This window comes from Lytechinus pictus, chromosome 12, assembly GCF_037042905.1.
Source record: "Lytechinus pictus isolate F3 Inbred chromosome 12, Lp3.0, whole genome shotgun sequence".
In the NCBI taxonomy this organism is placed as follows: domain Eukaryota; kingdom Metazoa; phylum Echinodermata; class Echinoidea; order Temnopleuroida; family Toxopneustidae; genus Lytechinus; species Lytechinus pictus.
This window is the reverse complement of record NC_087256.1, coordinates 25,683,846-25,701,631: the sequence shown is the minus strand read 5'-3', so window position 1 is coordinate 25,701,631 and position 17,786 is coordinate 25,683,846. Positions and strand designations below refer to the sequence as shown.

At 38.2% G+C, this 17,786-nt stretch overlaps 1 protein-coding gene across 1 annotated transcript in view; it reads right to left on the bottom strand.

The window, feature by feature from the left end:
• The window catches only part of LOC129272626 (transcription elongation regulator 1-like), a 33,866-nt gene extending 16,411 nt beyond the window's left edge, over positions 1-17,455 (bottom strand). The window contains exons 1-13 of the mRNA XM_064107200.1: positions 17,445-17,455; positions 16,494-16,743; positions 14,877-15,149; positions 13,139-13,349; positions 11,937-12,224; positions 10,907-11,094; positions 9,928-10,081; positions 8,644-8,765; positions 8,212-8,342; positions 6,811-6,962; positions 3,744-3,943; positions 3,209-3,417; positions 2,294-2,444 (exon numbers count right to left, since the gene is read on the bottom strand). Of these exons, the coding sequence (XP_063963270.1) occupies positions 2,294-2,444; positions 3,209-3,417; positions 3,744-3,943; positions 6,811-6,962; positions 8,212-8,342; positions 8,644-8,765; positions 9,928-10,081; positions 10,907-11,094; positions 11,937-12,224; positions 13,139-13,349; positions 14,877-15,149; positions 16,494-16,743; positions 17,445-17,455 (2,340 nt within the window). The remainder of the gene's footprint in view (positions 1-2,293; positions 2,445-3,208; positions 3,418-3,743; positions 3,944-6,810; positions 6,963-8,211; positions 8,343-8,643; positions 8,766-9,927; positions 10,082-10,906; positions 11,095-11,936; positions 12,225-13,138; positions 13,350-14,876; positions 15,150-16,493; positions 16,744-17,444) is intronic.
• Between the last annotated feature and the right edge of the window lie 331 nt (positions 17,456-17,786).

The following is a 17,786-nucleotide window of genomic DNA, read 5'->3' as shown; positions in this document are numbered from 1 at the left end:
GGCCATTTTGCAAAAGACTTAAACATTGATGGCAACTTTGCAATCAGTGATAATTTCCATGACAACCTTATATCTATTGGCAATGGTATAAGGTGGTATTTATCATTGATGACAAAATTCCCATAAATGGTGTTTATGCGAGAGGGCCTGAGCCATATTAAAATGGGATTAATGTCCACAACAAACAATAAATAAAAAAGATTAAAACACAATTGAAAAAATAAAACATATCCTTGCTCATTAAACAAGAGTATACCTGCCGACCGAGAACCAAGAAATTATGGATAATGGGGGGGGGGGGGGTTATGGAGACAATATAATACAATCACAAACTTCCTCCATTGAAATTTGAAAAAAAAAAAAAAAAAAAAAAACATTGACATGTAAAAAGGGAGGAAAAAATCAATGTAAATCTAGGAATTGCCTAATTGAACGGGGACGTCCGACAGGTATACATTATGGGAACATTATACATCATTAGGAATGTTCAATGTAAGTTGCATTCATATAAAAAGGTCTACATCTGACTGAATTCACAATGTATGGCAACCTCAACCATGGTTTAAATCCATAAAGCAGCATAAATGTATAAATTGTTCAAATTAATTGAAATAAACTGGGGTCTGACCAATAGCTCCAAATATAAAGGGAGAAGGACAATTTTTTTCGCCTGGTCAATCTTTCTTTTTAAACGTAATTTTGGGATCAAGGAAAGCAAGGCAACTGACAAATGAGACGATTCTATTGTTGATCAACATTCACAGACTGGTGTTTCATGTTCTGAAAATTTACAACTCAAAACAGACCTCAGATTTGTACTTGAGTAAACTTTCATGTACAATCAGTACTTGATAAAGGTTAGAACTGTGCAATTGTGAAGAGCAAATATCTTACACATACATACCCTCACACTTTGTGAGGAAGTCAGAAACACAAATGTTTTGTGCCATGAATTACAACAAGTGGAATGCCTCTGGCCGTCTCACCTGCATCACGCGATTCAATATAGCAGCAGTGCTGATTTTGAAAACTACTATAACTCGCACAAGATGTTCAGTGATACTTGGTTACTCTTATTTCCACGTTTTATGAACTAGACCAATACACTTATAGAGATATGATGGCAATTCAACAAATACCCCCAACGTGGCCAAAGTTCTTTGACCTTACATGACCTTTGACCTTGATCATGTGACCTGAAACTCGCACAGGATGTTCAGTGATACTTGATTACTATTATGTCCAAGTTTTATGAACTAGACCAACACACTTTCAAATTTATGGCTGTAATTCAACAAATACCCCAATTTGGCCAAAGTTCATTGACCCTAAATGACCTTTGACCTTGATCATGTGACCTGAAACTTGCACAGGATGTTCAGTAATACTTGATTACTATTATGTCCAAGTTTCATGAATCAGATCCATAAACTTTCAAAGTTATGATGGTAATTCAACAGATACCCCCAATTCGGCCAAAGTTCATTGACCCTAAATGACCTTTGACCTTGGTCATGTGACGTGAAACTCGTGCAGGATGTTCAGTGATACTTGATTAACCTTATGTATAAGTTTCATGAACTAGGTCCATATATTTTCTAAGTTATGATGACATTTCAAAAACTTAACCTTAGGTTAAGATTTTGATGTTGATTCCCCCAACATGGTCTAAGTTCATTGACCCTAAATGACCTTTGACCTTGGTCATGTGACATGAAACTCAGGCAGGATGTTCAGTAATACTTGATTAACCTTATGGCCAAGTTTCATGAACTAGGTCCATATACTTTCTAAGTTATGCTGTCATTTCAAAAACTTAACCTCAGGTTAAGATTTGGTGTTGACGCCGCCGTCGCCGCCGCCGCCGCCGCCGCCGTCGCCGTCGGAAAAGCGGCGCCTATAGTCTCACTCTGCTATGCAGGTGAGACAAAAATCACAAATGACATTGTATTGATTTTGGTTCTGCAGTATTACAGTAATAGCAGTAAGATAAGTCATTCATATAAAGTGCAATAATCGATATAAAATATAGGAATTCCTGGCTTAAATATCACAAAATATTTGAAAATCACACCCTCCCCCCAAAAGAAAGGATTTTAGCATAAAAAAGTGTGAAAGTCTCTTTAGGTATTGGAAAATGATCCAGTATCCACTCAAAGCCGAGGATGAAAATTTCAGAACATACACCTGTGATTGTCAAAAGTGGCCCCGACCCCATCCACATCTCTTGCCCCACCCCCTACCCAATCAGCCACCACACCCCACCCCTATAAAAGGCCCCAGTACTCCCTACCTTTTCAGCCTTGCTGATGCCCTCCTCCTTGGCTTGTCGGCGGACCTGAAGCATGTACTCGTTGTAGAGGCTCTCTCGTTCTCTCATCTTCTCGATGGCCTTGAACCTGGACTCCTTGCCATACTTCTGGGCAAACTCACTGAATGTGGTCCTAGGAGGGTAAAGAGGGAGGATTCAAGATAGTTATTGTCTATGGGGGCGTCGTGGTCTTGTGGTTAAGAATCTTGTCTTTCATGGCGCAGTCACATTTCCCTACGGTCGCCGTACGGCGAGTCGAAAACAGCCGTTTTAACATTTTTTGTGCCGGCTACATACGGGGGGGTTTGAATGAAATTAGATAAAACAGCTGTTTACGACTCACCGTACAGCAGCCGTAGGGGATATGTGACTGCGCTGGCATTAATGAGGGGGGCATGGGTTCGAATAATAGCCACGGGTTGTTTTCCTTCAGCAAGAAATTTATCCACATTGTGCTGCACTCAACCCAGGTGAGGTGAATGGGGTACACAGCAGGATTAATTCCTTGAATGCACTAAGCGAATTTGGCAGCTGGAGCTACAGCCGGGGTAATATATAGTGCGCCATTTAATAGGAAACTAGATAATTGGAGCCTCATAAATGCTTTACATTTCTATTAATATTATTATTATTATTATCATTATAATTATCATCATATAAGTGATCCAAGCAAAGTGGAAGGAAGGGGTTGGGGGTAGTTACTGCAGGTAAAAGATAGTTCCAGCCATCTCCGTTCATCTTGGTTCACTTATTCGAATGGTGTTTCATAAAGAAAGTCTGTTCTTATTTCAGCATTTTGGGGGGGGGGTCTCTTTTGGAATTCGCCCAGTAATTATTAGTCTAGATTTAACACTCTGGATTTACTTCTAAAACTTTTACTCCTAGATGTTGGCTTACTTTGGAGTCAGTTTGGCCTCCTGCATGAGAGCCTTGAAGTCATCCTTGCTCTGTTTGACCTTGGTGGCCTTCTCCTTGCGCTCCTCGTCTGCCCTCGTCTTTATGAAGTTCTCAAACTCGTGCTTCCGCTCCCGGGGAGTCAGGAGTAGGTACCTCTGATCAAAGACAATCTTGTGGAGCTCCTTCTCCCAGGTGGAGAACGCTGAAACCTGTAGGGGGGAGGGGGACGATGAAAGGCAAAACGTTAATATACATTTGCCACTCTTTGCCAGTGAGCGACACAGTCAAAGAAATTTGCACAGCGGATTTATCACGAAAAAAGGTCGAGGGGAGGGGGTGCTGAATCTTATGAGGGTTGAGCCAGGTTTATGGCATGCAGTGCTTAGAAACATTGTATTAAGTGCTATATAAATGTTGCATATTATAAAATCCGAGGTGCAATATTATTACCCTAGTATTACGACTATCATTATTGTCATCATTATCATTATTATTATTATTCTTATTATGATTATTGAAAAGGAGAATAACTCACCCCTCTCTCCAGCAGCATGTCTCTGAACTGCTTCTGCCTGATCTCAAGGGGAACGAGCGCCCTCTCCCGGGCCGCTTTGACTTCGGCCTCCAGCGCCGCTAGCTTCTCAGGATCTCCCTGGTGCTTGTCCTTCTTCTTCTTCTTGGCCTTGGGCTCGTGGTCCTCCTCATCGTGGTCCTTTGTCTCCTCCTTCTTCTCTTCTGATGGATTGAGATGGACAGAAGAACAAAATGAGACACATTCGTATGCAAGACCGGGCATTGTGTGGTGTGTACAGTGGTGCTGAAAATTTAGTGAACCTCACCACAAAATGCAGTCCTTCATGCTGAATGTTGAATGTAAACAACAATGCTACAATGTCTATCGAGCCCATAGAAACGAGTTATATTGACTGAAACATCTTACCACCTGACTACACAATGAAATATCTAAAACAGGCAAGAACTTGAACACTTTTAAATATGTTCATTTCCTAGTGGGGTTCACTATGTTTTTAGCACCACTGTATATAAACCAAGCTATGTGGAGGAAGCTGCATATTGATACAGAGGTTTGAGGCTTGAACCCTGGGTCACGTCTTTCAGATGGTCATGTTAAACAGGGTTCCCAGCTCTTCAAGAAAACAAAATTCCCTGATTTTTCCCTAATGAAGTTTAAAAATTCCCTGATATTATTTAAACCCATTCCCAGTTTCGCACGTTTTCTAAGTTGTTGCAGTGAATTACATCTACTTTCAGTATAAAAACAATAATGTAAATCTAACTAGAATTTTAATTCGTCTTGAGGACGAATTAGGTGATCTGTCTGTGATTATCATGATAATGATCAAATTTTCGATCATGATCACCATGTTAATGCAGATCAATATGATCCTCATGATAAAAAAAGCGTACTTTTTTAACGAATGAACATGTTGATTACTGTTGAAAGACAGGGATTTAGAAGGTTGTGTAAAAAGGTCTTGTTTCTTTAGAGAATGTCAATTCCAACTTCGCAAGTGACAACACGAAATAGTGACCATAATGTTGACACAACACAATTATTTAGAATCCAGTTTTGAGAACACAAAATCAGTAGCAAGTCTCCAGTTCGGAGTTCCCTCATGGGCAATTTTGGCCTACATTTCTTTCATTGTGATACGGAGATTTTAAAGCAAGATATTATGTGAGTTGCCTTACATAGCCGGATGCAGAAATAGCATAGACCAGGTGACTTGAATAGCAAACCAATGACCACTGATGAAAGTAGAGGTTGCATTTCTTATTTTGAATACGTTAGCATGCTGTTATTACAATGTACCTGGCCAACTGTGAAATACCAGTTGCTAGTGCACGCATTGTTATTTTTTGTTGATCTCATAAAACACACAATTTAAAAGAATAATCAAGACATCATAGTTGGTCCTTATATCTCGTTAAATATTAAAAACCATCATATCACTTTAGTACAAATGAAGTTCTTATCATGCCCAGAATAGAACTCCAAACTGGCTTATAGGGGTTACACGCAAAATGAGACAAAAAAAAGAACATATTCTGAAGGGTTTCGAACCAGGGACCCTCGCATTACAAGGCAGATGCACTAACCATCAGACCATCGTAATTGCCATACATTTGCAAGGCAACGATAAAACATAACCTCAAATTGAATTTTTCAAGTGCAAATTTAACATAATGATATACTTCTATACATTGTTCTTATCAATGATGATCTCTTTCAGAAAATGATAAGGATATAAAGTAATTAGTAAGAGTATAAAACCAGCTACAATATGTCAAAAACTGGACGAAAAACGCCCAACAATTACGGAGTTATAGTCATATTTGCAAAATTATTAAAACGTCATAACACAAAAAATGAAAATTTTAGTTCCGACGCCATTTTGATGACGTCATGGTAAAATTTAGGGTCAAATGTGACATGATATCATATCTACAATTCATACTTCATCCAAATAGAAAAGAAAATTTAAAGGTCAACGGACTATCTGAAGAGTAATATTGAATTTTGTAAAGGCATGTTTTTGCACATATTTGGCCTATTGTGAATGCGCGCTTGCGCGCGTAATGCAAACTTTGACGGAGGCTAATTCCTTTATTACTGGTCGTAGAAGGTCGGTCAAGGTATCAAATTATTGAGAATTTCATAATAAATGCATTGACGTAAAAGAAACGGCGATTCTTTATTGCGTAACGACATTACGCGCGTGAACGCGTGCGAAAACGTGTGAGCGCGCAAATTCTTGAAATGCTTCAAATGACCTGATTCGTACTCTACTTTGATCAAAAAGTGATTTTGAGCATTTTAAAATGTTGACGCGCGTGTACATGCGCGTCGTGACGTGTACATGACCTTTGATGACATGGACAGTTGACCCTTAATCTGAAGTTAACTTTATGTTAATATTGTTCATTTTTTATGATTGATGATGAAGATATTGTTGATAATGTGATTTTACAAAATGGCGCGTAGATGACGTCACGATGACCATTTGACGTTGAACTTGTTTTGTACACATCGCATGATAATTGTGCATAATTGATATTTTGCTGAAAATTGATTGAGCACTTTTTCTGATTTTGGTGGAACAAAAAAAGGGTGGAACAAAAAAAGGGTGGAAAAAATAGAATAAATAATAAAAATAAATAAAGAAAGAAATAAAAAAGAAAATTCGTAGAAACATAAGAGGTGATCTGTCAACTGACAGATCACCTTATTAGTACCACCATAACCAGTTATTCAATGGATGTTGTTTCGATGTGCAAAAAATATGACGGAGTCTGACTGACTACCGTCCTTTGGTTTTTTGGGGCTGATCAAAATTCTGTGATTTTCCCCTCATTTGAGGCATTTTCCCCTGATTTGAGATAATTTTCATCGAATTCCCTGATTTGAGATAATTTTCATCGAATTCCCAGATTTTTCCCTGACTGGTAAAAAGTAAAATAATTTTCTGATTTCCCTGATGGGCTGGGAACCCTGTTAAAGGCAAGTCCCAGACACAATTACATGCAATAGAATCTGATGGATACATGTCGGTAAAAACTCAATAACAATGTGCACTTGCCTTTCTTCTCGTCCTCGTCTTGCGGGGGCTTCTCCAGCACCATCCTATCAACGTCCGTCCTACCCAGCAAATCTTCAGGTCTGTCCCACAAAGACTGCCTTGTACTGGGGTTGTAGAAGAATACCTTGCTATCGCCAGTCCATACCAAACACCTAGCATAGAACAGAGGTGGAACAAGACATGTTAGAATCATTCACAAGTATTGTTCTATCAAACAGATCTTCAGGTCTCTTCTAAAAAGACTGTCTTGTACTGGGGTTGTAGAAGAATACCTTGCTACATGTATTACCAGTCCATACCAAACACCTTTCAAGGAATAGAGGTGGAACAAGACATGATAGAATCAACCTTAGGTACTGTCCTACCAAGCAGATTGACAGGTCTCTCCCACAAAGACTGCCTTGTACTGGTGTTGGAGAAGAATACCTTGCTATTGCCAGTCCACGGCAAAGACCTAGCATAGAACAGTGGAACAAGACTTGTTAGAATCAACCTTAGGTTGTCAGATTTCTCCCACAAAGACTGCCTTGTACTGGGGTTGTGGAAGAATACATGTACCTTGCTATTGCCAGTCCATACCAAACAACTATCAAGGAACAGAGGTAGAATGAGACATAATGAAATTATAAAGCAAGAAGTTGGGTACTGAACACAAGGATTGTTGACAGTGGCGGCAATATAAACCTCTGGAGATGAATGACAGCATGAGACACAAAAATGTATAAGGAAGAGTGAGAAGAGGGTGAGATGACAAGGGCCCCGTCTTACAAACAGTTGCGATTGATCCGATCAACCACAACTATGGAAAGCCAGCAACATCAACATCTAAAATACCTGTTTGTTCAAAACATTCCCAGATATGATGTATATTCATACATTAATTGTTTTCTTGAAAATTCAGTGTGCTTCTCTTGATTTACAAAGGACATTGTGCAAATTTCCTGTAATATAAATTGTGACAATGATGGATTTCCATACAACTGAGGTTGATCGGATCAATCATAACTCTTTGTCAGACAGGGTCCTGGTGAGACAGAGGAAGGTAAGACAGAAGAAAGAGGTAGGAAGATAGAAGGGATGGAAAGATGAGAGAGGAGAAAGAAACGACAAAGAAGAGCAAAGAAACAGACTTGATACCAAGCAGGATGCCACACAGAATTGATAAGCATTGGGGAAATCGTATTTAAATAGGTCCTTTGCTACATAAAAAGGTGGTTCCTTCCATGGCTGTAAATATGTTGAAACTATACATGTAGGAATTCCTTCTTTCCTCTGAAAAAGTGGCATCCCTCATAGAGGTTTTGATTAACCGGTTGCCTGCACACACTGAGTGGTCCTTGCAAAGTCTCCAGGAAAAAAATCTGTACTCGACCGATTCAGGAGGGAGATCATTCAACTCACCATGGGGTGCCCGGGATTGGCTTGGTAGCGATTGGTTTTGATTTGTCCACTGGCTTCTCTTCTTCTTTCTTGGTTTCCACAACCTCCACAGGTTTGCTCTCCACAACAGGCTCCGACTGGTCCATCTCCTCCTTCAAATTACAAAAAAAAAGTAATCTCACTTTTGATAATTACATGTATTTCCTATTTTCCTAAAGGAGTTGTTGGCTTTCCATAGTCAGATAAGATCAAATCCTTGGCACTCTAAGAAACAAATAGAGCCATTACACTCTTAAAAAATGTCTATAAAAGCTGTTAAGAAATGAACCTTCATCACTGTTCCAATGTATATTCCTAATACTTGGTAAAATTGTATCAGTGATCAGTGACTACAAATATGATTGTAATTCTGTTGAGTAAATTCTGAAGAAACTGATGAGAAAGCTTCCAAACCTCTTTATCTTCTGGTTTTTCTTCTTCCGTGTCATCCATCTCCTCCTTGTCCTCCTCCTCTTCTGCCGGTGTCTCGGTCTCTTTCTCCTTCTCTTCCTCCTCTTCTTTCTTCTTGGCTTCCTCTGCAGACAAAAAAAGACACTTTGGTAAATTGTCTACTACTACTACTAATGATAATACATAGCATTTACGAGGCGATGATTATCTACTGGCCTTTTCAATGGCACGCTATATACTACCCCGGCTATAGCTACAGACGCTAAAGGCGCTTGATGTATTCAAGGAATTAATCCTGCCAGGTACCCATTCACCTCACCTGGGTTGAGTGTGGGTAAACTTCCTGCTGAAGGAAAACACATCAAGGCTGGGATTTGAACCCACGTCTCTCAGATTAAAGAAGAGAGTTGAAACCACTTGGCTACGACGCCCCCGTTTGGTATAATCCCTAAATAGTCTAATCACATTTTGTCTACAAACTGACGAACTGAACATAACAAGTGGAATGCCTCTGACAATCTCGCCCGCATTACGCGATTCATTATAGCAGCAGTGCTGACTTTCAATTTCAATTCAATTCAATTTCAATTTATTTGCTCATAAAAATCCATACAAAAACATACATATACAAAGTATCATATTCACACAATAGAAAAAACAACAACAACAAATAGAAATAAACATTGGATTGACTATGAGAGGGACAGCAAGAAAGGAACAAGCCTTGTGATTAGCTGACCCTATAACATAATAATTATACAAAGACTTCAATAACAAAGATAGAAAAAAATCACTAAACTACAACGAAGGGGGGGTGCCTATAATGCCTGAATGAAATTTATACAAAGAAACTTTATGAATTACTGTTTAAAATAAATTGCCTTGATTTTGACTTTAAAACATTTAATGAAACTGATTGCTTGATGTCTACAGAAATAGAATTCCAGAGTTGTGGTCCTTGAAATAAAATTGAGTTTTTAAAAGATGAGAGTCTTGGCTTAGGTAGATGGAAATCCTTGCATTTCTTGTGTTGTATCCATGGAAATCACTTTGACAACTATAGAATAATTATTCACAAAAACACCATTCATATAGTTGTAATTCTTTATGGAATAAGTCAATAGCGTACTTGTAAATATCATTCATATAGTTGTAATTCCTTATGAAATATGCCAATAGTATACTCGTAAATATAACTTTGTGAAATCACGAAATCTAAGCTGAAAAAAAAAGAAAGAAATCACTCTGAAGATCACCATCACCTACAGTATAAGCAAAAGTACTAACCCTCCGCTGCTTTTTTCTCTGCTTCTTCCAGTTCTTTTGGTTTCTCCCATGTAGATTGCATGGTCCGAGTGTTGTAGTAGTAGGTCCTACTATCACTGCTCTTATACTCCATCCATTCACTCTTGGCAGGAGCGCTGTTGTTCGTCTGGTTTGACTAGGACAAAGAAAAAAACAAAACAAAATGAATCTCTAGCTGCGTATTTATGAGCAATGTTCCATGCAATGTGCACACTTTTCTTCAATCCTAAATTTTACAGATAATTAAATAAATTCATACTATACAATAGTGACCAAACACTTAAGATTGAGAGTTGAGATTGAGATTTATTCCATTTTCAATTCACAAAATACTATCAAGTACCAATACAGAGTAATAACAATATCGCAAAGATTCAGCAATAAAAATATGTAACAAGTGGAACGCCTCTGGCAGTCACGCCTGCATTAGGCAATTCAATAAAGCAGCAGCGCTGAATTTGAAAACACCAGTGATACTTGATTTCCCCCATGTCAAAGTTTCAAGAAATAGATTCTTATACTTTCAAAGTTTTAAATCTGAAATTTCTCTTGAAATATTGTGTTGAAAACAATGCTTGAAGCAGGGTGCTACATAACCTTTTGAAAGCACTTGCCCTGACAGCAAGTAAATTTTTAAATAGCTGGAATATACTTGCCCGTAAAATCTATTTCACTTGCCCGAAAAAATCCTTGAAAAAAAATGAAGGTATCGCGGTTTTATAAGCCACTGACCTTTTTTTCCCTTTCGACATGAACTGATGTACTTTGTCATTACAATTCTTTTTCCCAAGTGATTTTATCTTGCCTGCCATGACCCTAATTTTGGTCATTCTACTGTGCGAATTTTGCTTGCCCGATTCAGGCAAGTAGTGTTGGTCTTTACTTCAAAACACTTGCCCGACTGTAACTTTTACTTGCCCCGGGCAATCGGGCAAGTGCTTATGTAGCATGTTTCATTCACCTGTTGTTGCTGCTGTGGAGTTGATTGGTTTGAGCCCGACTGCTGTGGGCCCGACTGATTCTGTTGTGACGGTGGTTGCGACTGTTGCTGCGGCTGATTTTGTGGCTGCTGGTTAGCTGGCGGCTGTTGCATCATGTTGCCCCCACCGGGCATGGGCATTCCACCCGGCATTCTGGGGGGCATCATGCCTGATTCAATAAAACAAAATAAGATAGTGCTCGACTAATGACTGATAACATGCATCTTTTTTTTTTAAATAGACATCGTGAGGGTACATATGATAAAAAGTTGAAACTGACACACCATGTAAAGTTTTCTCACCTACCAAAGTAGAGCAAAATTGTACATTTCATTTTTTGCAGACATACAAAATAATCTTAAAACTTATTACCCCCCCCCCCCCTTGATTGATCGATCTAGTGAGTATGGAACACATTGGTTGGTCATCTTGTTGTATTGTTTATTTACAAACAATCATTCTTTCTGAGCATCCAAGACTGGTTTATACCAACAAAATATTGTTACAGTCACACAAACTAAATCAATACCAAACCTACCAATGATATGCCACTTGGAATAATACAATATCTTTGATCGATATGGAGTTGGGACTTTTGGTTAGACTGTAACTAGAAGGCATAGTCTAACAGTGATTTGACTTTTTAAAATCTGAGCTGCTAGGTCCCACTTTTCACATGTGTCTGTGATGTGCTACAAAAATGAAGCCTACAAAAAAGTTGCGTCCCAAAAACATTATTTAGTGCTTCAAAGAAGTGAAATATATAAAGTGATCGGAAACCCCATCTTAATTTCATCACATAAAAGTATAAGTGCTCTATTTACGACTCAAAGATGTGGAATTATAAAACTGTGGTGTGCGTTGTACTTTCACTCTCAATAACAGTTGTTTTCAGGGTGTCTTAGTTCTAATATATGTACTCATATACATGTTTGTGTTGGTTTTAGGAATTTCTTTATATCGGCTGTTTGAAAATCTAGCCAATCCCTTTAACAGTAACATGAAACTGACCTGGCATGGGCATAGGGGGCATACCAGGCATCCCAGGGAGGGGCATGCGGCCCCCAAACGGCCCAAAGTTAGGTGGGGGCATCATCCCAGGGGGTGGCATTCCCCCTGGGGGCGGCATACCCATAGGAGGCTGCATCATCCCCCCTGGTGGCGGTAGCAGCCCCTGGCCAGGGGTCATGTTCATCCGTGGGGGCATGCCCATCCCAGGGGCCCCAGAGGGCTGTGAGGTGGGCGGGGTGGACTGGGACTGAGTGGGGGGTGTGGCTGACTGCGGGCTGCTGGCAGCATCTGAAAGAAAGAAGAAGAAAATGTACAACATCGCTTAATCAAAGCTAAATCATGAAAAATAAGCAACAAAACTAATTTAAGTACAAGGTGTGTAAATCAAGCTTAAGAAATATAAAATTTAAAATACTTTTATGGGGTTTATTTCAGAAAAATAAAAAAAAGGCATATTCATTATGAACATTCACAACTTTTTATGATAATTTTAGTCTCATCTATTTCCAAAGATTAATGGAAATTGGAATGACCTGGCATCAAAGAAAAGTGTTGTTCTTCCCTTATCAAGAAACATCACAATACTTCCTCTCATTCAAAGGCTGAGCACAATTTCAAATGGCTTTTTCAGACCATTTTTTTACGGGAGTGTCCATGACAAGGTATATAAAATAGGTTAAAGGGCAAGTTCACCCTAACAAAGGTTCGTTATGAAAATAGCAGAAAAAATAATAAATATTGTGAAGATTTGAGGAAAACCCATCAAATATTATTAACATTTTAGTTATCAACATTTTAATGCTTTGATTGGTAATGTCATATACAAGCAGCTGTTCCATTTGTGATGTAATATCTATAAAATGCATAATTTCAATTTTCTAATGGTTCATGATGACTAGAAATTTGTTTCTTTCAGGTGCAGATGTGAAATGATTTGTCTGTTCATAATATATTGGAGGAGCAAAAAAATACCACTTTCAAATTCTTGTTTAGAAAATTACATTTAAAACATTTTTACTACACGATATATTTGGGAAACTGCTCGCATATGACATCACAAATAAAAATAAAAAATTCGAATAACCTTCTTTTATCTTTGATGGATTCTCCCCAAACCTCCACCAATATTTTTTATTTTGTTCTTCAGCTATTTTTACAATATATTTTTTTTTGTCAGGGTTAAAATCCCCTTTTAATCATACCATTTGATGCCTTCTGCCCTGCGCTGGCATCCGAAGCGGTTGAATCAGGGGTCTTAGTGTCACTGGTTGTGGACGCGGCAGTGCTGCTGGTCGGTTGCTGGGACACTCCCGCAGCCGCCGCTATCGCGTTCAGGTCCGACTGCTTGATGATACGCACGTTCTCCGGCTTGGTCCACGTCGGCTCTCGCTTCTTGGCATGGAAGAAGTACGTCTGTTTGATGGATGAATTTTTTTTAAATAATCTTTTATTTTCTTCTCTCATCAAACAAATTTGAACATAGTAAAATATTACATTCATAATCATAAATTCAAAACGGTATTAAATCAAATTACACCATAATTACAATGCTTATTCAATATTGTGATCAAAACATCCATACTTTTGACAATTCTTAACGAAGTAAAACAATGTCATGAATAAATTCTAAATCTTTTCATTTTGTTCTCAAAATACCTGATATACATCTTTTCTAACAAGTTTGATTCCATGATTATTTGCTTTCCAAGGAATATACATTCTTTTCTCTTACATTTATACACATACATAATATATATTTTTAATTAAAGGGGAATGAAACCTTTGGAACAAATAGGCTTGTGTCGAAATAGAAAAATCAAAGAATAAGAACAAAGAAAGTTTGAGAAAAATCGGACAAATAATGAGAAAGTTATGAGCATTTGAATATTGCAATCACTAATGCTATGGAGATCCTCCTATTGGCAATTCGACAAGGATGTGTGATGTCACATGTAAACAACTTTCCCTTTGATGGACTCTAAAATACCCCCAAAATGTCTCTATTTGCTTTTTTTTAAGGTGATACAAACTCTTTATCCATCATGATGTATTTTTTTTAATCTGTATTACATGCCCTCCTATAGAAAGAACACATGATCTACTGTTAGATGTGATAAAAGAGGCAGTTTAAGTGAAATATATATTAAAGTAATGGGGAGAGTTGTTCACAAGTGACATTATACATCTTTGTCGCATTGCCAATGTGAGGATCTCCATAGCATTAGTGATCGCAATATTCAAATTCTCATAACTTTCTCATAATTTGCCCGATTTTTCTCAAACTTTCGTTGATCTGTTTCTTTGATTTTTCTGTTTTCGCACAAGCTTTCTTGTTTGAAAGGTTTAATTCTCCTTTAATGAATATCTGAATCAATTTGCTCCAGTCACACCGATGAAGCTGACTCCAAACTGACCGATGGTATGTCAGTGGTCATAATGCAATAGGTTTGGTCGGTCTGGAGTTGGTTTTGCGGGTGTGACTGTGTCACTAGTGATCATAACTGAAGGTTAACAATAAGAGAAGACTTAAGTTATTGTGAAATATTTCCAAGCAAGTCACGTGTATAATTGTACATTAAATGGATTTAAATGGATTTTACAACAGCAAAGAAATGAAAATTTATATTACTGGAAAACTGTATGTAAAATGTGATAGTTTTCTTTATGTATACACGTAAATAATTTTCAGCAATAATGAATGAAGCCACAAGTACACATGTACTTTACATACACTTTTGTTATATATCAAGTTGATTTGGGGTTTGATACTGCTTTGCAACTTTACAATGAACAACTATCTCTTTTGAATTTTTAACGCCTTGACAAAATCGAATGTTTCAGTAAGCTTCATCGGGTGAACTTTTTAATTACCTGAGTTACCGTACATTTCCTACTTTTTTTTCTGTCAACTTTAAAGCTGAAGTCTATTAATTCGCTCACCTTTCCTTCCGGCGTTGCATTCTCCACCCAAAAGTCTTGGTTGGTATCCATGGCGATGGCAAACACTGCCGGACTGACCCCGGGAGGGGGCGTGGTCAAGGCAGCGGGCTTGGGCCCGCTCTGTGGCTGCTGCTGGGATTGCTGGTTAGGGGGTGGTTGCGGGAAGGGCATGGGGGGCATACCCCCCATGTGAGGGGGAAAGAAAGGGGGCATGCCCGGGGGCGGCATGCCGGGAGGGGGCATCATGCCACCTCCCATTCCTCCGGGCGGTGGCTGTTGGTTAATGCACACAGAATATCTGGTTATTCCTCATTGATTCTTACCCCTAAATTGATTGAAGAACTCTTTTACAGCATATGGATGAATACCAAAAAAAAATACATGAAAAAAATGTGACATTTCAACCCATCCCATCCTTTGCAACATCATTAAAATTTCCCTTATTTTTTTCTTCTAAAGCAATTGAAAACTCAACGAAGAGTAGTATCTAAATGACTTGCATTTGTCTTCATGAACACTTAAACACAATTGGTTCTGAGTTCTGATATTTGTAAAATATTTTTTTAACCTTTATAAAAATTTTAGATACAAGCTATTAAAGATACATTTATGAATTTACATGAACTGTGACTCCCACCTACCCAGTGGCAGACCGTGACCCGGAGGAGACAATGATTGGAGGGGCACTGTATTGTTTGTGAACAATGCTGTGCCCCTCCAATACTTTGTCTCCTCCGGGTCACGGTCCGCCACTGCACCTACCTTTACTGAGATCTCACTTCCATGCATTTGAAGTATTGTATTTATGTAAAATGCTGGTACAGGTGTATATTACCTAAATGTATGTGCGTATATATTTTACCTTCCAATGTTACCTGGGAATGTTCCTATGTATGTACTCCAACTGAAGTAGCAGAGCTCAAAAGAAAGCACTTGAGAACATTTCTTTAAATATAATCTTTCAAATGTGATTGAATGAAGTGTCGAAAATAAAATCATAACTTTGATGTAAAGGATAAAATTTGATGCTTTATGTAAATATGTAGAATTCATGTTAAAAGAAGCTTGGTAATTACATTTAGAATACATCTACTAGTTTTCTCTAAAAGGGAATACCAACAAAAAATATCAATTTGATCGATTTTTAAAACATATATTAACTTTCAAACATATATAAACTTTGGCATTTAAATCAAAGGGCAAAACACTTTAAACGTACAATGTATTTTATTTTCCTCTACAAAATAATTAGCAAAAATATATATTCAATGAATGTGGCGTTACTGAATGTTTGAAATCATTAAATTGACTCTCACCATTTAAAATTTGTATGAAATCTTCACATTTTTTCATTTCTTATAAGTATTTTTGGGCAGGGCTTAAATTTTAATTTAAACAATATGGGAGCGAACAAGGCTTTTCAAGCTCCTTTTAGGGAGCCCTGAGTTTAAAGGTGTCATGCTCAAACCATCTGTTTTCTTTTTGTCATCATCATCACTGTAATAAAATGTAAAACACACCATGGTAAGACTGATCACCAAATAATATTTTTAACCAATTGGGCACCAACATTTATTTTCGAGACTGCTATTAAATGGAAAGGGAAATAGAAAATACCTGCATATTTGGAGGCATAGGAGGCATGTTCCTTGGCGGAGGTCCGAACCGGTTCCTTGGAGGCGGTCCAAAACGCGGATCAAACGGAGGTGGGCCTCCAAACCTGTTCCGAAACTCCCTTGGGGGTGGGCCTCTGGAGCGGTGCCCGCCGCCGCCACCGTATGGTCCCCTCATCTGGTCTGGTGGGCCCCTGAACCTTGGAGGGCCACGGTTGTACCGGTCCCCATTGCTGCTGGGTCCTCCATACGATCTAGAATTTAAAAAGAAAGGTAATTTACATGCCATTGATTTTTAATCAAAGGTTAAACCCCCATTCCACAGAGAGCAAGACCTCGGAAAGACTGCTGTAAGACCATGAAACTTGCTTGATCTTTCAAGGGTCTTTCAACGAACTGTCAAAGATCTCAGAGGACTTTCACGATTCCTGGAAACAGGAAAATTGTCTTTTGATGGTCTTTCAGTGGTCTTTTGATGAACTTTCAAAGTTCTTACTAGTCTTTCCATGATCTTTTGGCAGTCTCTCAAGATCAAACTTGTTTTGTTTTTCCTTCTTAAATGTGCATTTTGTAATATTTGTGGGGCCAGGCTCTACTAGAACTTGTGCTATTTTCTGGTCCAATTTACCATGGTATTTTTATACATGTGTCAACTGTTATTAAAGTAGTTTGTTTCATAACCTGTAAACATGTGAATATTGTTGGTAAATAAATAAATCAAATCAAATCAAACCTTAAGGTACCAACCATACATGAATATGGGTGTTTTATGAAGTAACAAAGACAGGACATCAATTAATAATTCAGAGTTCAAGGTCATCATGGGTGCCCCCCTTTGTAGGTCCAATTTTCCCTCTCATTCGCGCTGGCAATCAAGACTTATGTGTATGTTCCAAATTTCCATTCTGCACTCCTTCCAAATTACAATTGGAAGACTTGAACAACACATTCTCACTTTTCAACCATTAATTCATATTTTTCTTAATCCACTATTGGTAAAATTTTCATTAACAAGGTTTTATCTGTTTTGATGAATTTTCTTTCTGCAACCCTTCAAGCACTTTGTTCCACGGGATTTTTTTTTGGGGGGAGCAACTTGTGCTTTTACAAGCGCCTCCTTTATGAAGGGATAAACACTTTAAGAATTGAGGGTGCAAATCATGTCTTTTTCAAGACTATAAAAACTTTTTTGTTGTTGCTTGCCAGAGATTTCTGGAAGAATCAACCAATGTATTCTGTGATCCTGCCCCTGTAACATACATATAGTGCAAGTCTTTTTTTTTGGTGGGGGGTGTTG